This window comes from Scomber scombrus, chromosome 1 (assembly GCF_963691925.1).
Source record: "Scomber scombrus chromosome 1, fScoSco1.1, whole genome shotgun sequence".
NCBI lineage: Eukaryota > Metazoa > Chordata > Actinopteri > Scombriformes > Scombridae > Scomber > Scomber scombrus.
Genome location: NC_084970.1, coordinates 9,466,429 through 9,488,122, shown reverse-complemented (window position 1 = coordinate 9,488,122; position 21,694 = coordinate 9,466,429). Strand labels below are relative to the sequence as shown.

Below are 21,694 nucleotides of genomic sequence, written 5' to 3'. Positions count from 1 at the left end.
GACCTCTGGTTTGTAAGTTAAACTTGTAATCTCGGTTAATGAAGTAAATCAATCCCAACTCGGGAGTGTTCAGTGTCTCTCCCTTTGCCTTCTCCCCGCCAACCTCCCCTCTGTCCTTCTCTCTTGTGCTTTTCTCCTTATCCTCCTCCTCCTCCTGCGTCCCTCCCAATGTGCCGCCTGGGAGTAAAACGGCCAGGTCTTCAACCAGACAAACAGGAAACTCACAGAGCACGAGGGTTCCGGTGCTGGAGGGAGGGTGTAAGGACTCAGAGGACTAGGACCAACCAGGCTGTTTGGTTAAGGAGACAGGCCAACTGAAAGCTACTAGAAAGGACAGCGTGGTAGAAACCATTCGCTTCTCTTCACCCTGCCTCCTCTGCCTTTCCATCGTTTTCCCTTCTCTGCCCTGAGTCTGTTGGGGGTAGTATTTGGTTAAAAAGTCATGCCTGCGTACTGGTACAGAATATTCCTCCTCCTACTCCTCCACCTCCTCCTATACCCTCCTCCTCCTCCTCCTCCTCTGTATGTCCATGCAACACACAGTGGGAGTTTACAGCAAACTTAACCTTGCTTTTGTTTCGCCTTTAACATGTGGAGCTCCACTTTTGCTCTTAAGCATATGGAGGCTGCTGTTAAATCCACTGGGTGCATTGACATTAACCTCTGATTAGCCGTTGCATTTATTTACTTATTTCACCGCTAAAGCAATGCAGGGAGGGAGCTGACATTGAATACAGTGACTTTGGCATGAATTGTATTAGGCTGTAATGAAGCATAAGGATTCCTGTGTGGGTTCCCCTTCTCTACACACTACATAAATATGATTAAAGAGGGCACAGAGAGGCTGCTATTGGTTTCATAATGTCAAGGAGATTGTAATATTAGTAAGACTTTACATCTCAGGGCATTTCTGTATTTCCAGTGAGGACACAGAGGAGACAGAGTTGAGACTTCAGAATGGTTACAGGGGCTTACTGGCCAGATGCCATGCGTTCTTAGAGCTTTAACACAGTGCACTTTGCCAACTTTCCTTTCTCAAGCACAATGCAGAGCACAATGGTACCCATCAGTGGTTAGTGCACTATGGACTATGGGTTAAAGCATTTAAAATGCAGCTATAGCATTAGCATGAAAGGGGAAAAAAATGTTTTTTTCCCCTTCAAATGTCTCTTTCCACTCCAGTTTAATTGTGTATTGAAAAACCATGTACAGAATATGAAACATAGTAACATGATGAAACATACATTCCATTACAATAAAAATACTGGAAGAAGTCAATGTAAATTCATTTTTGTTGTTTACTTTCTAAAATCCTGCCTGTAACTGTACCTCATCTACTCATTTTCTTTTCAAATTTGGAACAAACACAAGCGTTTAAATTGTTAACATAAAACTTTTTAAGTAAAAAAAAAAAAAAAAATTACTGATGGTCATCAATTACTTTTTTTTTTTTTAGATAAATCCAACAATTTATTGAAGAGGTAAATCAAAACTTAAACTGCAGCCAACTTGTCAACATACACCCTTTTCTAATAAAAATACTGGCCAGTTTTGAAGAAAAAAACACAAGCTTGTTATGTAATTGAAATATCGTTGATGACAGTTTGTGCTATTTGCATGTAATTGTTGGAGCTCTGTATTTTGCAAGAACCATTCAGATAACTCAGCTGTTGTGTTATGTGTATGCTACAGTAAGTACTAAAACATAATGGGACTTTTAATGAGTTTCAAAGAAGAATTCCACTCTGTTTGTTTTCCATTTGTATAACCATCTTCAAGGACATACATTCAAGAGTTTTTCTGAATAGCTTGTTCTTTCAGCTGTCTCTATCCATTTAACCAGTTTGTACGTATATGATTTCAGCTGATGTTTTTCTCCAGTTAAGAAGGCGTGAGGCATGAAAAGAATTATTTACTTTCTGACGTGTTTGTATCTTACTCTTTACAGACAAATTGAAGTAGGTACAGAATCAGGGAGCAGAAGAAATACTGTAGAAGCCAATATAGTCTGCTAGGTCTTGAATACATGGCAACTGTCAACTTGACTCAGTGTCACTAGCTTTAATCCCTTCGTTCATGGAAAGAGGCTGAGAGACCACTAACGCGCATATGTGTTTCTGGTGAATCACTCTTAAAGAAATAAGACAGCAATTAATCATTCTCAGTGGCAAAGAGAGGATTCCTCCATCTTCCAGGTTGCTTTACCTCATACCATGAGCTCATGAAAGAACATATATTATTCACTGAGTTTATAAAGTTAGATTAGATAGTCTCTGTGATATATCAGTGGGGTTTGATGAATTGCATTAAGCTTATCGTGCTCCATCTAAACTATAAAATCAATCTGCATCATTACAATAAACCTCCTGAAATCGCCCTCAAGAGAGAAAACATTACACACTTACACTAAAGCTCAAAACAAAACTAGAGAAGAAATTATGTATAAAAATGTTTATGAAAAATGTTTATGCTTTTGACAGTGTTTGTAAGACTTTTCAGCTAAATGGGAAGTGTAGTGTGTTATCTTTGAACCCAGACTTATAAACTTCCGGGAACAGGTTTGGGACTCTGTCCACTTTGGACTCTGTTATATTTTAAAAGCACTTTGACCTTAAAGAGAATTTGATGAAAATTCTGTTTGACTCATATATGAGAGCATCACGCCACCTTTTTCTTTCTCAGGACATTCTGAACATGGTCACATCTGTGTTTGTGTTACTGAGGAGCTCCTTTAATGCCTTGGACAGTTTAAAGTTCTGGATGGCCTTGTGGTCCACCAAGTGGTCTATGTTTATAGACCACAGGGCTCATTCTAAGCTGAAAAAAATCCCCGTCATGATTTTACATTTAGGAAAGGATTTTAGTCGATGCAGCTAATTTTGATGCTCTAGTAGTAAAAAAATTCCTTCATAGACCTTACATTCATATATGTACATAAATGAACACAATAGTGTTAACACTGTAATCCCCCTATTTAGATAAGAAGCTCCTATATATCCATATTCATGGCAAAGTAGTGATCCCCCTCATTTCTGCCTTTAAAACTTTGCCCTGAAATAATGGTTAAATATACAGTTTTGACAACAAAGTTGAGCCCTAGGCATTTAAAAGATACCCATCTTAAAGAAATTAATTACCTCCCTTGTTAATCTTGATATAATTAAATTTCTGAAGAATGAAATTTGCTGCCTTTTTTCCTCCCCTCCGCCTAGCTGCTATGGAGGCGGGCCGATAATGGCTGGCTCTCTAGCTAGCCTGCTGGTCAGGGACCTGGGGACAGCCTAACATCCTGAGCCCCATGCTGTGCTATACCGCACTGTGCAAACCCACTCTCCTCATCCTACGCCTTCACCACTCATAGGGATAGGCAGAGAAAATGCCTCAATCACTGCTTTGCCATGCTGCGCCTGCTTGTGTTACTCCATCCTGAAGGAGATGGAAACTCCAGGCCTCCAAATTCTTATTCTTATAACTTGTGATAATATTGTCGAACGACTGGAGAGTTTTAGAGCGCGGGTGCTGCTAATGAAGTTGTCAACAAGAAGCCTCTGAAACTTACATGGTGGAGCCCTGGAGAGCCCACAGAGTTCTTACTGTTATGGCTCACTTAAGAAACTCCTGTGTCTTTGTGTGACTTACTGTCGTTATTTATAGAACCTCCTGCGATGCTGTTAGATTTAACCCTGATTGCTTTGTGCAGCACAGCACTGTGGCATTACCGGGGAGGAGTACATTTTCTTGTCGCTATGTGTTTAAGTTTGTTTTCCTTTGACTATAAGTTTTATGTCAGCTCTGTTGTCAGCTGTCAGGGGTTGAGCCTGGGGAAAGAAAAAGGAGAAAAGGGCTGGAAAAGATCTTTCATTAGCTGTTGGCAGGGGGGCAGAAGAATGCCAAGGAGGGCGGAGGAGAGGTGGTAATATGTATGGAGTAGGCAAAATACTACAGCTGCATGGCAGAAATGCCAGAGTAGTTTGAGTTTTCCAGAATCTGATTCAGGACTTTTCATTTTGGATGTGTACATTATGCATTCTGTAAGACGCAGCTCTCTGCAACTTTGTGCTCCCTGGCGACACTTTGAGGTTAAATTTTGATGAACTGACTAGTGAATATGTTTTTGATCAATCAGTGAGATGATCAGTCATTAACTAACCCCATTTTTCCAAGCTTTTCACTACAGACCCAAGTAGTGCCTTTTTTCTCTCCGTATCCCACTGTGAGAGACCCCGTTTTAGCTTCCAGTTACACTTCAGCTACCCCTCATAACCCAGACCAACCACCAGCTACTGAAGTCAACAGAGATGATCCATGTGCTGTAAATGAATAGCTTGCGTAACACAGTGCTTATTCTGTCCTTCACTCTAAGGACCATTTATTGCATTGTTTTCTGTTAAAATATCGTTGTAATACAGTGTCCTCTATTTTGTCTTTTAACGCAAAAACAGAACATCTAAAATTAGCTTCAGAAAATGGTGAAAGAGAACAAACAAGGCGATCCATTAGTGAGGATGGGTTATTGGCTGACTTGCCTCTTCTCATGGCAGCCCATTAAAAGTGGTAATGTCTGCCTGCAGCAGTGCCTGGGGAAGAAGAAGGAGGCCATGGAAGGCATATTTCACATGCATCAGACACTGGAATTAAATAGACCAATGTTCCCTAAAAAGACTGAAGTACATCTCTTTCTGATGTGCGTCCCGGGCAAAAATTCATTGATCTTAGAATGTCCCTTGGCAATTATAAAATATTAAATCCAAGTCGCACTTTTCGGCTCAGCTTAATTTTTTTTTCTCGCTTTTCACTGCTTTCCATTTGACCAATTTAGAAAAAAAAGTTAGAAATGGATGGCCAAGAAAAAAAAAGGAACTGATAATAAAGACTGTGCTCACTTTTAGACATCTTTTGTTATGTTTCTGTATTGTTTTTGCAGAACATATCAGATCATTAAATGGGATAAGGGTCTCGGCAAAGCTGAGAGTGCCTGAAACATGTCTTATTACAGCATCAGAGTTGTGTTAACCAGGAGCGCAAGCGAGCGGAATTGAAGCACACGAGGGAGTGAAATTGTTATGACATCTTTATTTCAGAGCACAAGGTCTTCTTAGCCTCTGACGCCGGTTTCAGCACTCTGGGGATGACAAATATTTGTCAGCTGCTCTCCATTAGGTCTGTGGCCCTGGTGCTCGCCTCCCTGGCCCCTTTACGTCCCTCAGAGATTACAGAAGGGTCTACAGTTAATTGCCCGAATCATTAAATTTAACATATATCTCAATAAATATAATCAGCCAGCTGTTTGACAAGGTACACAGTTCATTAAGTCCCCTTGCTTGTTTGTCGTTTCCCTAATTAAGATTTAGAATCGATCATTGAGTGTGTAATGTACAGTGTAGCTCGGCTTGCACAGGGAGTCTCGCTACTCAACGAAAAGGAATGGCATCCGCTTGCTAAAGCTTTACCATTTAGCACACTGACTGCAATGGGAATTAGACATCCTGTGCTAATTAGGGAGGCCAATTAACTGTGAAATTCAGGCGTTTTTGACAAATAATCTCAGCAGAATTCAGACATCATCATGCCCATGAATGTTATCTGTCCTGAATGGAGAGAGGATAAAGGCTACTGGCTCCAGTGCTGTTTTAGATTCCTGGTTGTGCCGCTGAAGATGATTTGTGCACCCAGGGGTGTTGTACATGTCAGTTAGCATCCACGCTGACCTATTGTTTCCCAAGTTGCCTGAATAGACCCACTCTTTATGTGCATGCCCATTAAAATCCATATATATGATACCCAACTGTGTATTTAGCATCAGTTACACAATAGGTTACAATGATGCGACGGTGAATGCATGTACTTAACCATCACATAAATAGTAGAGGAAACAATTGAAATACATTGGCGTACTCTGAGAGAAAAAAAAATTGTAATAAACTCAGATTGCTGATATTTTGGAGCAGAGTGTCACCAGGTCTGACTCTGTTTTGGCCTCTAAGCAGCAGAACAACAACGTTAGCCGTGTGTGGCACGGCAGCTGCCCCGCGGTTGACCTCTTTTCGCTTTTTCCCGAAACAAAGAATTGACATCACCAGAGAACCTCAATGTTTCTGTGTCTCTCATTCCCATTTTGATTCATGATCACATGTATTTTTTAGATTGCATAAATTATGTATTTGTTGGACTAATGAACGCCCTCCACTGATAGAACTTTGGGAGAGTTGTGAATAGCTGGATATGGCCTCTATCACCCACATCACTGTTCTGATTACATGTCACGGCAGAACTGAGCGATAGATGTGGTTTGGCTGAAAAAGACCAGCCTGTCCTTTTGGAGCCATTTTTATGTACACATACAACAAGAGTCCAGAGTGCCACAAAATGTAAACATACCTCCTGGGCTGGCCTGTGTCACTACACACCACTGCTTTGTTGAGGGTTTGTGTGTGTGTGTGTGTGTGTGTGTGTGTGTGTGTGTGTGTGTGTGTGTGTGTGTGTGTGTGTGTGTGTGTGTGTGTGTGTGTGTGGAGTGAATTGAGGTGTGTGATGTGCCTGCCAAAGTGTGTGGTCTGACTCGTTGACAACTTTAAAGCAGGCCCCTGCTGTCTTTATTACCTGTCCGACCTATCCTGACTGCTTTGTTCCCGTCGTGCATAGAAGCACATTCAACTGTGCTTGTGGTGGCACTTTCTCTTCACTGGGAGTCTTAATAGAAAGCCGCCATTAAACCATAGAAGGCAATGGCTGTGGGTATGTGCTGAAGCTGTTTGGATACCAGGCAGCGCCGGAGGTGTGTTTGCTGGGCGCCGGTGGGCACTTCCTGCAGCTGCCCGCCTCAGGTGCAGGAAGAATTGAGTACTTCCTTTTACAAGATGTGTAATTATTATCATGGCAGACAAGGGTGTGGATTTAAACCAAGTCAATATGTAGATAAGTGCTATACACACATACACGGATACACACACAGCTGCCTGGAAAATGATGCTGTTGTATGTGGCATAATAAAGCAGGTTTCCAAAATGCTGTGCAGGTAAGAAGGAAGCCTTCTGGGCCTGTGGAAGAGGAGCCTGATGGGAGGAACGAGGCCTCCAGGAAAGCACCAGCAAAACTGTAATGAGAATGCTACCTGCCATTTTCTGTACCTCCAACCAGCCCTAGATTTCTAATTGAGAAAAGTATTATATGATTTCACTTTTGACATTGTGTTACCAAGTGCACTGGATTCAGTAGGGTTATGTTGTATGTCAATACCAGGCTTATCAGCTGAAGTCGTAGCAGCAGTGGTTTAACTTTTTATTCAAATTCCCAGAATTGTAAAAGAAACATTTATTTCTGACTGTCTTTTAAAGCTCTAACAGCCTCTCGCACTGGCAGCTTGTTGGATGAAAAACCATGACACTGGGGGTCACAAATGTTCACAAAGGCACTCCTCCAGTAAAGTTTTGATTTGTCTTTCTGGGCCATCTATATAAAACATGAAACTCTACTCTTTCCCCAGAAGAGCCGAGATTTTAATCAGACCTGCTCTTCAGACAGTCGTATTCCTGCCTCATACTTAGCAGGCGTCACATCAGGTGCATGGGGACCGGTGACAGCGGCACTGGAACTGAGCCTGTGATGGCTAAATGATGTCAAAAATGGCCCCATTTATGTCAATTTGAGATCAAGAAGCAATTCATAGCGTGAACCTCCGCAGTAAATGTGCTTTCTAATCTCCTCTATCTGCATATCCACTGTGGCCCCTTGGTGCGTTCTTTTTCTTGTAAGTGAAATGTGTCACTGCTCATATGAGGATTTATGTGAAGACTGACAGTTCAGCACACAGCGCATGTCTGCAGAGCGGCAGGATCCGTCGTGCCGCCTTTTGGTCTCTTATCTCATTCTCAAGTCAGTGTCTGTTAGTGCTCAGATTATGTGTTATTCAGTTCCATGCTATTTTGCTAGCCTACTCTATTCCCTAATTAGGCCATTTGCAGGATGCGTTCCCCTTAGTGTGGTCATTTATGTTCGATACCACTCTGAACTGATAGGCTTTTGTTAACTGGTTGTTCCTATTTGGAACGTTTCGCAAAGACATCAAAGGGCGGACCACAAGCCTCATTTGGCAACTTCTCCCAGCTATCCATCGGCTGCAAAACACCCCGGTGCCTTGATTATTAACTCAGTCACCACCCTCTCATTCAACTTGAATTAAAAATTAAAAACCGGCAGAAATGACAGTGCCACACCATTGAAAGTAAAGTGTGCAAAACCAACAAGGGCTCATTAGCGAGTAGTTCTGAAGACAAGCATTCTGACTTGAGACTCATTACACTTCTCCTATTTTAACTCTAATTGGGTTCATTTTATATATGAAACGCTTTGAATATTTAATGTTGAAAAAGTTCTACTTCTGATACTTTATGTAGCCAAAGATACTTGGCCTGTGTTAATTGTCCAGGTTTATGTAGGCTATTAGTGGCTTCTCTCTCTCTCTTTCTCTCTCTCTCTCTCTCTCTCTCTCTCTCTCTCTCTCTGTCTCTTTCTTTCTCCTTCTCTATAGAAAACAGCAGGGAGAAAAAACATTGAACACATTTCTTGGTGGATTATTGATTGGATTATGATCTTCAGGCAAATAGAGCCAATTTATACAGTAAATCACAACAACAAAATCATCATCTGTATTGTTTCATTTCTGATACCAGCTGCTTTATTGCTGTTGCACTATTCTGATTGTAGACAAAGAGATTTCTGTTCATTTAACAGCCAATAAGTAACCAACATGTGAATAAAATGTTATTACCTCAAAATCCTAAATAATGTTGCCAACTTAAGCCACAAAGACAGAGCTAATAAAGCCTTTGTACTATTTAACAAGTTGTTCAGCTAGCCAGGATTAGAGCATTTTAATTAAACTGATTAAAAACAATGTTATGGTTTCTTCCTCTGGTTGCCTTCACACAATCTTTTGTTTCTCTCAGGTTGAAAAGAAAAAGAGAGTGGGGGAAGAAAAAAAAAAGCTAAGATTGTGTTTCCAGGCAGGAAAGTTTGAAGTTCTTTGTTTGGGAGCGTGGTTCCGGGTGCAGCACACTGTTTAGCTTGGTGACCCTGTGACTGTCTTCTGAGGAATTGTATGAGCAGCCCTGCAGAATAGTGCTCCAGGGTCAGCTTTCATCTTAGCAGTAACCTGTGGACTTTGAAACTCAGGGCGATGGAATTGCAGCTTTGTCAGTACACTACTAATTAGAAAATTCCTGACCTCGAGCAAGATGTTTTAATTATGTGTTGTGTCAACGAGTTTGCAGATTTAATCCACCGTTGATACACACTCAAGTGTGCAAACTGTGTCGCACATTGTAATAGATCAAGTGGAATGGTGAAGGGGCTTTTTGCTCCATCTTTCTCTGCCCCACATAACCTTACGCCTTTTGTGCACCATGTTTGTTAAGAGCCATCACATGCTTAAGTAGCCAAATTAGACGTGGAGTTAATGTGTTAGCTCGTGAAAAAGCTGGTCTGATTTGCCTTGGTTTGTGGGAGGCTGAACAATGTGACAGCATTGTGCTGGGTGTGAGCTCTCTGTTGCAGTGAGTCAGTGTGAGGGAAGGCAGGAAGGGGTTAAACAGAAATTGAGCGGGGATGCTGGGGGCAGCAGTGCTGCAGAACATAGCAGTGTTCGTGCGAAGGCAAGTCATTTCCCGAAACACTGCAGACACATGGCCTGCGGCGCTCTAAAACCTTTGGAGACCAAAATGGCTTGCAGGAGTTAGAAGTAATAAGGTGTTTTTTTGCCTTCTTTCTCCTTGACTGAAATTCTGCACGGTTGCTATGCATTGCCATGGAGCTGTGTAGCTGTTTTTATGGTTTATGTGTGTATTAAGATGCTCTGCAACTGGCCATTTTTGAGATTTGTTGTTCTTTAGTTGTGAAGCAAATGGAAGTTGTTTGTTTTGAAAGTAATTCCCTCATTTTTTCTTTTTTCTTTTTTTGCCATGATCAGAATGCTAGACCTCACTCTAATCCAGTTTGTATTTTCCCCTCATTCTTTCGTTTATTCTCTCAGCTGTTCACAAAATGACAAGTTAAAAAAAAGGCATATATGAAACGAGAATAAACAGATAAAGCAAATATGTTTCACTCTAAAAGGGCACAATGACAATGGAAGCCTCTTGTTCAGGCTTTTCCACAGAAAAGGAACCTGTGATGGGAACAAAGGCCGTCTGTGTCGTTGCATGAACATAAAGCTGTGGTATTAGTCCATTCTGACCTCTCTGATTATCGGTGGACTGAACGAAAACCCTTTTCATCCTTTCCCCTGGTTCTGTTAATCTTGGCTGCCTTGTTTGCTTCAAAGAGAGGCTCCGGCATATAATCTGGGTATGTACATCTGTGAATTATTATTCTAATTCTTTATACATTTATTAGAGCTGAATAAACTCCACATCAAATACATCACTCGGGCAATGTCAGAAAGCCTGGGGCAAATCAGCCGACATCTGTTAACTCTTTCAAAATGGCCTCATCCAGCATGTCTGTGGGCGTAGAGGAGCGAGAAAAAGGAGAGGCGAGAGAGGAAGAGAGAAAGTCTCTGTTGCTGATTAATGGTGGCCGTAGGAGAGGCGTTTCAGGCCGAGTGCAGAGATGAAGCGGGGCTGCACTCCCACGGCTGGGCTCCACACTGTAAACACTGTGAAGGGACGAGGCAGCGTTCCCCGACTGAAATGCGGCGTGGAGGAGAACATGTGGGAAAGCTTTGCTTCCTGGCACATAGTCAGTCAACCAGTCAGTCAGTCCTGCAGTCAGTAAATTAGTCAGCCAGTCAGTGAGTCAGTCAGTCAGGCCCTCAGCCAGTCAGCCAAACAGTCAGCTCTTCACTTTGTCCATCAGTCAGCGAATCAGTGAGTCCTTCAGTCAGCCAGCACGTATGCCAGTTCGTCAGTCACTCAGGTACTCCTAATGGTAGGAGGCCTGAATACATCCAAGCCTCTTTAATTGTTATACCAACAAACTGCACAGCACCAATGCAACAGGACCACCAAATCATGGCTGGCTATCTGCCAACGTGGCCTGCATATAGACAAAAATTATCAATATTTGACTGCTGTTAATTTCCATCCTGGCTTTAACTTTAAAGAACACCACCTGGTTTATCTTTTGCTTCAGTCCTTTGTTTAGCTTGTCAACAGTCTGTCTCTGTTGTGCTATATATGTCCTCCTTGCCTGAAGCACAGACATCAGAGTTTAAACGGATTTTTCAGCATCAAAGTAATGACAACACTAGAGTAATGTTGCATCATGAACAGCTTATCTGTTTTTCACCCAACATTGGGGGTTAAAGTCTTTATCCCTTAATGTGAATGCTGATCGATGTTCTCACCTTATGTCGCAGTCTTAGTTAACACAGTGCGTTAGCTGCTCTGTTGTCACATACCTGTACACACAATACGTGTGTGTGTGTGTGTGTGTGTGTGTGTGTGTGTGTGTGTGTTTGTGTGTTCTCTTACCATACAGCCCCTGTCTGCAACTTCTGATGTGAGGAGCAGAGTGCTGAGACAGCAGGTTAGCCTGTGCACGGCCGAGCAGCTCTGTGTGCCTGGCAAAGTGGGCCATTAACCCACCGCCCTAAGGTGTGACCTGGGCCAAATCCAATATTGGCTCCGGCATCAAGGCACAGGTGCCACTCAGGGTTCAAAGCCACAGATCAGAAAGCCCCCCGACCCCCAAACAATAAAGGACTGAATGCAAATTCCTCAAGACACCTACAACATCGCTGCCTCTGCACAAGGAGAAACAGAGAATCAAAACCAGAGAGAGTGGGAGAGAGGTTGAAAACATACATTATTACTCAACAGTAAATATAACAAGATATAAATTAATTTTAGTCCTCTCAAGGTGGAGCGAATATTGTTGGTGATCGGAAGGCCGAGGCCCTGCTGAAGTTGTCCTTCTGTAAAAGAAGAATGTTTTTTTATTATTGACATAGTTATATAGTGAAGTTTCCAAGCATGGCTGTGTACTCCACACAGTGAAAGCTGCTCACCCACCACATCCTTTCTCTTCGGCTTTTGGTTACTTTTAAATACGTGTTGAAAAGGTTCAACTTTTCCTTAGTATTTTACAGGGATTTCTTTTGTAGTCAATGTGTATTTGAACAAGTCTTAGGGCATCATGTGAGCTGCGGCTCTGACTATGGCTACTTTGCCAAAGTTGTTTTGCATGGCTTCCTGCCGAGAATCATGAACTGATGAGATTAGAATGTATTATGTAGATATATATTTGTATAAAATTAGAAAAGGTTATAAAAGTTGAATTATTGAATGTTTGGATGTTGCGTTAGTTGGTCTGAGTGGACATCATGCTGTTGTTTTCATCTCTAATACCAAGAACTGTGGCGAATAAATAATACATTTATAGATTTTGATCCTTTTAGCCAGCTTAAAAAAACATGCTGCTTGTTATATACTACTATGGATACTACTATTTCCATTTGAGCTGTACTTCTGTTCTTAGAGAGTTCTGCATGGTGCCATTTAAGATTCACTGTTTCTCTCATTTAAATAATATTTTATGTCCGTACAGTTGCCAGAAATCTGTAATTCTATCATGTACAGTACACGCAACCTTTTTAAAATGCTGCCTATATCATGAATGCAATACACTACAAAGTTCACAGAGATGTCAAAAATAAATAATGTTGAAGCAACACGTATTATGCTGGAACACTCATAAATCTGAAGTGAAGGTTTGTGCAAACAAGAAATTCTTGTAGTGTAATTGCCAGATTCCTGTATCAAAATCATGGCGATCATATTTCTTCTCTTCCCTCAATCTGTCTTTTATTTTCTTTTATTGTTCGCCACGTACCGTATTGTACTTATTGTCAGCTGTACACAGAACACTTAGGCTTGTTCTTTCTGCTCGTGTACATGCACATGTGTGAGGGGAAAACCACAGGAGAGAGGGGGGGTGGATGAAATAGTGTAAAATAATGTGTCTGGCCCATTGGCACGTTGTCATGTATGTCAACAGAATGTTTCTGAAGACCAGAGCCAGCAAAAAGGCCTTATTACAGAATCTCCTCTCTTCTCCTCTCCTCAGGTTTTATCCACTTCTCTCTCTCTCTCTCTCTCTCTCTCTCTCTCTCTCTCTCTCTCTCTCTCTCTCTCTCTCTCTCTCTCTCTCTCTCTCTCTCTCTCTCTCTCTCTCTTTCTCTCTCTCTCTCTGTGTTTTTCTCTCTGTCCCCCGCTCCAAACAAGTCAAATGTCTGAAGAGATGTATCGAAGTATCCCTGGACGTTCTGTACGATGGATATGTCATATGACATAATGCCTCCAAGCGCCCATCACAGATAAAATGACAGATGCTGTTTTTTGCCTCATGGATCTTTCTTGGCCAAGCTGATTTTGAGACTTTCAGTTATGCCCCCCGCTCTCTTTCTCACTCTCTCTCTCTCTCTCTCTCTCTCTCTCTCTCTCTCTCTCTCTCTCTCTCTCTCTCTCTCTCTCTCTCTCTCTCTCTCTCTCTCTCTCTCTCTCTCTGTGCCTCCGCTTTCCTGCATTTTCTCCTCTTCTCACTTTTTCTTTTCATCCAATGTGACCTTACAAAGCCTGCCATTTTGTTTTTCATTGAATTTCAGACACAATTACTGTGTAATTGCTAGCGACAGGGAAAGCGTGGTCGTTGATGTCTTGCTTTCCTTTTTAACTGACACTCAGCCATCTGCTTTGTTTAGCGTTGGTGTTTACCCCTCCCTTCCCCACTCGCTCCTCCGCGACATGATTTCCTGCGTGTACCAATGAGAGGGTTCGGTCTCCATAGATACCGACAACAACATACTGGTGTTTGGGTTGTTGGCATTCTTTATGTGGAGGGCATATATAGACAGAGGGAAGAGGAGAGGCTGCGTTGAGTAAATTCCTAGATGAGCACTGACCTTTCTGCCTGTATTTGGATCACTTAAGGCTGCCCCTGTCCCTGAAGGGAAGAAAGCATTCTGGGAGCGGTGGCACACTACCAGTGCAGCAATGTCTGGCTGGAGTCACTGTTTCCCTCCTCCTCAACATCACCACTTGGGCTGTGGCACCACCGCAGCACCGCCTGCCTGTGGCTACTACTGCCCATCTGTCCAGGTGGATGGATGGCTTTGATTGGTAAAATCTGTGGGCCTGTCACCGGACTTACTTGTGAGTGGCAGTAATTGGCATGGCAGTAGGCAGGCCCATCTTTCACATATGGTCAGCCATGATTGACCTGATTAGGCTGGGGTTGCTCCCCAAAGTGAGGGTCTGGTGTGCCCCAAGGTGCTGAAAAGCTGGCTGTACCCACTTGTGCCTAAACTCAAGGCAGTCCCAGCATATCACTGTTACAGGCCAGAGACGGTAGACGTAGCGGAGGTAAGTTGGCGGGAACAGTGGCCCGGCTACCCTCTCTCATTATCCAGTGTCCAGGGGTCAGAGAGTGTACTGTGGGAAACTTGAGACAAGGCACCGTCATACAGTGTACACAAAGACAGGCATATGAGGGGGCGGGTGCTAGAGGGACTTTGGTTTGTTTCTTGTAAATTCATACCCATCATATGTTTGCAATTAAGGCCTGTCTGTACTGTGTGTTTACAGAGTGGTGCAATCAATGTAATTGTGAGAGGGTGTTCCTGACTGAAATGTCTGTCTTATTTCTCTCCGCCTGGGTTCAAGTGGGCACTTGCAGGATTTGTTTCCCAGTGTTTCTCATTTCCAAATGTAAATGCATCTCTTGATTTGTATCAGCCTCTGTATACACTCCCTTTTTTTAGCCATTCTCATTTTTCCTGGATCAAATACAAACAACAAGGGCTCCATTTCAGAGTGGGATGTCAGCTCAGATCTACTGTATATCAGCAGCATTGTTTATTTAGAGGGAAAATCTGTTCATATTCTCGCCGTTGTAAAGAGCACTAAAACACACTTAAATACAAAAGATGGTTTCCTTTGTCGTCGGAACATGTTGCCAGTGTTTTACACAGCCTCATGTTCAGCTAGTTTAACAAAAAAAATCTAAGAACACTCAACTGCACCTGAAGATCTGGACATTATTAGTGCATCTTTTTGATCTCATTCATGCTCTGCAAGAGGGATTATTTTTTTAATAGGAGGTGTATACTTGCTTAGAGGCCATAACATTCCTTACTACTGATACTGTCAATGTGTTTGCCATTCACCAAAGATTACTTCATTTTAGTGAATGTGGAACATAGTACTTGTCAGCTGTTCTGTCTCTCTGCATCCCGAGCGCCCCCTGCAGGTTTGGAGCAGTGACCGGCTATGAAGCGTTTTGCTTTTGAAGAAGGTTTCTTGGTTTGAATCGTTTAGTGCTCTGCATCGTTTCTCTATTTGCAGCGCGTTTGATGATGCTGCATTTGTCTTTGTTTTTTGCAGCGCGTTTTTTCATTTGCAACACGTTTCTCTTTTTGCACCTCGTTTAGACTTGTGTTTGAGTTTGTACATTTGAATCGTTTCTGTACTTGAAGCTGTTTTCCTTAACGGAGAAGCGTTTGGCCGTTGCAGTGCGTTTGGCCCTTGTCGGCCACCGTACTTATTCACTCATTCACTACTTCCTTAACAAGTAGATACTAAACAGTTCACTCCACAGTGGACAGCAAATTGAGATTTTGGACAAACACAAATTGTGCGTCATCACTGCACAACAGTAATCAGTAAGCTATAAAATCTAGAGCACTGCATTGTGGGATTGTTAGCACGCTTCTTTTTTGTTCCATTGTGAAGTTTTTGTGGACACTCTTCAGTATAATGGGCACATTTACACACTTAGCATTAGGACACCAATATAATGGCATAGGGTTAACGTAGGGGATATATAGCATATAGTTAATATATAGTTAATAAACTGATTTTGTTCACCATGTTCTCCATCTTTGTTTAGCTTGTTAGCATGTTAAGATTGTTAAGATTTGCTAATTATCTCTTAACACAAAGTCTGATGGGATTAGTTTTTTAGGCAGTTGGTCAAAAACTCCTGGATAAACTGACATTTAAACCTGATGATGGTGCTGGATGAAACGTGAAAGGGTCCCCAAAGTATTGCATTTTACCTCGTTTTGATAAGTGGTACTTTTACCTTTGTACGCTAAGCCATTGCAGATATCACTGTTCACAAATAGCTACCTACTGTAGTTCTTCTGTTTATACCAAACACTGTGTTGCTGTTGGAAACACTGGCACTGCTGCAGGTTGAATCATTGCTATGGTATATTAGAAGGCAGCATCCAAAGTGTTGTTTTCTTTACTCATTTACTAAGTCTTGAAAGCTATGAGAAATAAAAATGAGAAGCTATGAGCTACGAGAAAGCTTTAGAAATACAATTGTTAAGAATTCTCTGTGAATTCATCTAAACTTTTGACCCCTCCCTTGTCCTCAGGTTTCAGGCAGCACGGCGGGCTCCCCGGCCAGTTCATCCGCCCCGTCCACCTCATTGCGCCAGTACACAAGGCAACGCATCACCCGCGTCAACCTCAGGGACTTAATTTTCTACATGGAGCAGGAGAGAGAGACCGCCCACTCCCTCCTCCTTTACCGCGCCCTGCTCAAGTAGCCTCTGCTCCGCTCAGCGCCCACCTCAACCTCCTCCTCCTCCTCCTTCCCAGCCACGTGCCTTCAGATCAGGTCTAATGTTTCAGCTCTGTGTCTCCATATGTACTGTAGTGACATTTGATGTAGCTTTTAATAAGAAGAAAGAGAGAGAGAGAAAGAGAGAAAAACTCAAAAATAAAACTGTTGTTCTGTGTCTTCTCTGTTTAGCCTCACGGTGTGTAGTTAGATCATTCAGTTTTAAAGGCCATATCAAGAACTTTTTGTTGAAGTTGGATTTGTTAAATAAAGGAACAAAGTGATTTTTGTGTGTCGCAGGACTTGACCCAGAGCTCTTTCCAGGTATGTCAGGTAGCTGTTTATTTGACGTTCTTGGCAGTAGCTTCAATGAACCACCTCAAAGTAAGGGTCATTCTGGCAAAGAGAATTATGTTCACACCTCAATACAGCCTATGATATTCTCCACAAGCTATTTATTGAACACAGTTCAATGAATGTAGTCGAGCTGAACTCAATAAATGAGACTCAACAGATTTCTATACTTAGACATCATTTTGAAACACTGAGATTCCAAATAACAGCATCATGTTCAATTTGCTTGTAAGTGTAAATAGTTCTTTTTGAATTATTTTACAGCATGTATATTTTTATCACGTGAGCTTTGTAAGAAAAAGAATAACCCATGTGTCAGTATAATGAAGCCTAATATTTTGTAAAACCATGCGTTTTGAATGAGTTGAAATTAGACAGTTTATGCTGTTCACCTGTAGAGTATTTGTTATATGTCAGACGCCCTCTGACGCCTCTGCAAAGGTCACTGAACAAATTCACAGTCCGCACTAAGACACTGGTTTCTGATTGGTCACCATTGTTTGAGTGAGTCAGTATTTTTTTACCCACACATAATGTGAACATTGATTTTATAACTAGATGTTTGTTATTTGTGTCTTATCGCGTCCACTTCTTCAACATATCTGTTTAAGAAGGTGAGTTTGGGTTCAGAGTGGTTCACATTAGGTGGAGATGAGATTGTGAGTGGGGAAGAGTGAAACCTCTGATAAAAAAGACATTCCTTCATCTTTCCTTCTCACTGTCCTATTTGCACATTAATGATATTTTTAAAAATTAAAGGTGAACTATTCTCCATTTTACTGGTGGGCCCCTGGAGCCCCATTTAGTCCCCCCTACTTTGGAAGTGATTGAATGGCAACGGTAGTCAATGAAGCATTTTAGTGCACAGCAATTATACTTGTCTGTATTTTGATCTGAAATGAAATATTACAGCTGTAAATTAATGTTTAACTGTGGAAGGAGCATTCGTATGATTCCAGCCTAAAATTGATGTCTTTTTTATGTATTACTGACTGAAGAGAAGTTTGGGGCAAAATGCTTAGCTCTTTACATGTCTAATTGCATCGTCGCCTTGTTAATTTTTTAATTTCAGATCTTTATTGTATTATGTAATATTGTCCATTATGTTTTTGTTTGTTTTATATGTGTTATTTCTATTTAACTTAATATCTTGGCCTCTATGCAGCTTTTCTTGTCATATTGAAATTTATTTAAATATGGGTGACATTTGAAACAACTGTTGTGCATTGTAAATTTAGACAGCACTTTTTTTAATATCTATTTTACCTGAACTTCGAGCTGTCACTGTAATATAGCAAAGAAATGACTCTTTTAAGTAATGAACAGTATTGCCAATTTCTGTCAAAAGACACTTATTTTTATTATATTTTCTTTTCTTTTTTTTTTTGATTGGATTTTGTGCTTAACACATTTTCATACATTTTATCTCCAAAGTACCATGTTTTAAAACAAGCACAACGATATTGATTGTGGTGAATTCAAAGGATTTTAATAATGATTTCTATGGTTTCTGGTGGTTTCACAGGATGACATTTCTACTACTACAGCTTTTTAGCCAAAATATTAGGACAATATTACTGATGTAAACCAGACCGGGGAAATAACATTTCAATGTAAGGATGATTTGTAAATATTGTTTACAAGACTATGTGTTTATTAGAACCACGTTATTTTTGGTAAACTCTTGTATATATCTTGAAAATTTCCTGTTTGTGTGAAAAAACAATACTTATGTATTTGTACCTATTTTGTAAAGGAATAAATAAGCTGTTTACTAAACTGAGAAGATGCTGACCATCTATTTCTTCTTGTTTTTTTTTACTCAAACAGCATACACATTAAAATATCTGCACACAGGAGTCTTGCTGGAATTAAAAAATGTAAATTTTACTGTAAAATGACTTGTAAATCTTAACTAAGCAATATAATTATTCTCTGCTCATTTCTTATGCTTTAAAAGGAAAAATAAGCTGTTATGTTTTTGCAAGACTGTTTTACCAAAGTCAACGCCTAATTCAGCCTGCTTAATTTCCACTTCTAACATTGCACATGCTAAGTAAGTAAGTCAAGCACTGCTGCTCAACTATGAAAAGTCCCTCTAGGTTTCTGATGCTAATTAAGCAAAAGCATTTTTGAAAAGACCAAACCGTTTAACTCAGTGCAAAATATTGGGGTTTGGGAGCATATTCTGTGTTTTCTTTTTTTTCCAAGATCTTGGCCGACTCCTCAGTCCCTCTGGAGCTGTAGACTGTTGATTTGAAATCAGCCTTGAAGACGACCTTTTACAGGCAGACCCAGACTTGCTCGGGTAGAGTAGGCCGGTGAGATTTTTCAGATTTCATCAGCTCAGTTGCAGGACAGAGATTGAGGTCCTCTGACTGTATAAGGCAACTACACATTTTTCGTTGTTGCATCATCTGTAATTAACAGTTTTATAGTACCAGTTGTGCCTGCAGCAGTGAGTGCTAACCGTCTTGAAAAACATAAGAGCAATGAGACACATCAGACAGATATACAGTACATCCTTTTATTATCGCAAATATGCAAGAAAAGTCAAATGGAGACACTGTAAATGAACACATGCCCTTTAATACCACAGTCTAATTGTTTTAAACACTTTAAATAATATACATTTGCACCTTATTATACCCTTTGAAATGTTTTAATCCATATGTACACAATGTAATGCTTTGAATTATTTTCATTCTTTTTGAGAAGAGGACTTAAAAACACGAGGGTCCCGTAAAACCCGGAGTCCTGATAATTCAATATACAATAACTGTACAGCTGACCCGCCTTAGAGGTGGTGCGAATGCCATGTGAACTGGCTGAACACTGACCAGTACTTCATCTGAAAAGATGGCATGTGTGAACATGTCTGTGAAGTTACCAGTCCTGTGGAGTTTGTCTAGCTCTGTAGTTAACCTGCCATGTATATGCTGAGTTGAAAGGCGCATTCCAGGTTCGGTTATTGCTGCTGCTGGAAAAAACAAACACCTGCAATTTTTTATTCCTTTTTCTCACTTCATGTGTAGGTTTGAATGATCATGTTTTGTTTTTATTTAAAATTCCATGACCCGTAGCTTTGTAAAGCTCTTAAAAGCCCATTCTTTGACTTCAAAATGCCACATCAGTGAGAAAATATGCCTTCTTTCCTTCCTCCCAGAAAAAAAGGAATTCTTGCAGATGTGTGGTTTTAGTACAACATTGATCACTTTTTACCCCTGTTTCCTCATGAACTAACCCAGATGAGTTTCCACACCTCATATCATCAGATCAAAGGCCTTGGGATCAGCAGCGGAGTTAAGACGCCTGGCTGTACAGTATGTTCGGGGACGAGCTGCTGGCTGCTCAGATTTGACTCATCAGTTTGTTTGGTTTGTTGCGGTGTGGTCCAGTGAGCCACAGCATAGGAGGGCATTTTGAAAACCAGGGCATGGGGATGACACAGCAGCAGGGGGTACAACCCAAGTTTCTACTGGCACCGCTGAGCTGGGAGCCTTCAGGGAGGCAGAGGGGGGTGAGAAGCACTGTGAAGAGCCCAACATGCCTCGGCACATGAAAGGCCTGGTTGACCATTCCCTTTGAGGCGACTGGATGCAAAGGCGCAGGCCACTGGCAGGTCAGAACAAAGATGGGCTTGATTGTGAGAGGGACCCCCAGGGAGGACTGCGCTGGACTGGGAGCTACACTTAAACCAAGCTCATCTTTATCCACTTGCTGGCTTTGCTTAATCAACGGCCATCCGGAGAAAGCAGATATTAGAGAACATGGTCAGAAGAACAACTGCCCATTTTTTAATGAACATATTTCAACTAGTTTATAAAAACAACCCCAGTTTTACTCAAACAACTGCCAGCGACCACAAAGATCAGAATGGGCTTCTTTTTTTATCAGTCTTTTGGATGGAAGAAACAGCATCTGTAAGTTACACACAAATATAAAGCATGAAAAAATGGCCTTTCTTGTTTCTGTCTTTGATCCAGAAATGTTGAGAATAAGACCAAAAGAATGAGAGCAGGATAGAGTAAATGCCGCCCACTCGCCTCTTTGTGAATAACACGCTGATGCTGGGAGTACAGTTCACTTTTGGTTCTGCCATACATACATGTGAAGAAGCACTGAAATAATCTTGACTTAGAAGTGACAATGTTGGTCTGAAGGTACTGGGAGCTATTCTCAACAAAACTGTCAAGACCGGGGGCCTGGAGGAACAAAGGTTGGTACCCTTCATACAGTTTTGAATAATGCATTGTGTCTTCTTCAGCTGTAAACTGTAAAAAGAGACACCATCATTATATTTGTACAATCAATAAAATAGGCACCTTGTCCCCTTTGTTACCTACAGTAAAGTATTTGTTGTCTTGGGAGTTTTACCCCTTGACTGGTTTTTAAATGCTTTAATATTCTAGCCTCCTTTTATGTGTTTTGAGAGAACAGGGCAGGGCAACTCTGTAGGAAATGTTTAAGTGCAAAGAAACATTAAGCATTTAGAGTACATCTCCTGCTGATCAAGAGACATACTAGTAAACGTCAGCTCTCCATGTTGGTCCTCAAGCCTTTAACATTCTAACTCAAGAAAACTGCAATACACTTAGAGTTCGTGCAACTTTAACCTGAATTCCAAATTTAAGAACTTTCTTAAACTTCTGCAAAATAGGGGGAAAAATAGTTTTTTTCGCTTGTGTGAGAGAATCCGATCAGAGACCCAAGATATGTTAGCTAATAAGCAGAATTCCAGAGCACTTTTTTATGTGTGCTACACATTTGACTA

At 41.2% G+C, this 21,694-nt stretch overlaps 2 protein-coding genes across 2 annotated transcripts in view; one reads left to right on the top strand and one right to left on the bottom strand.

The window, feature by feature from the left end:
- The window catches only part of LOC133981316 (transcription initiation factor TFIID subunit 4-like), an 89,695-nt gene extending 71,025 nt beyond the window's left edge, over positions 1–18,670 (top strand). Inside the window, exon 14 of the mRNA XM_062420023.1 lies at positions 16,379–18,670. Within this exon, the coding sequence (XP_062276007.1) occupies positions 16,379–16,552 (174 nt within the window). The 3' untranslated portion in view covers positions 16,553–18,670. The remainder of the gene's footprint in view (positions 1–16,378) is intronic.
- lsm14ab (LSM14A mRNA processing body assembly factor b) overlaps positions 1–21,694 on the bottom strand; it is a 137,669-nt gene that overhangs the window by 81,618 nt on the left and 34,357 nt on the right. The window lies entirely within an intron of this gene.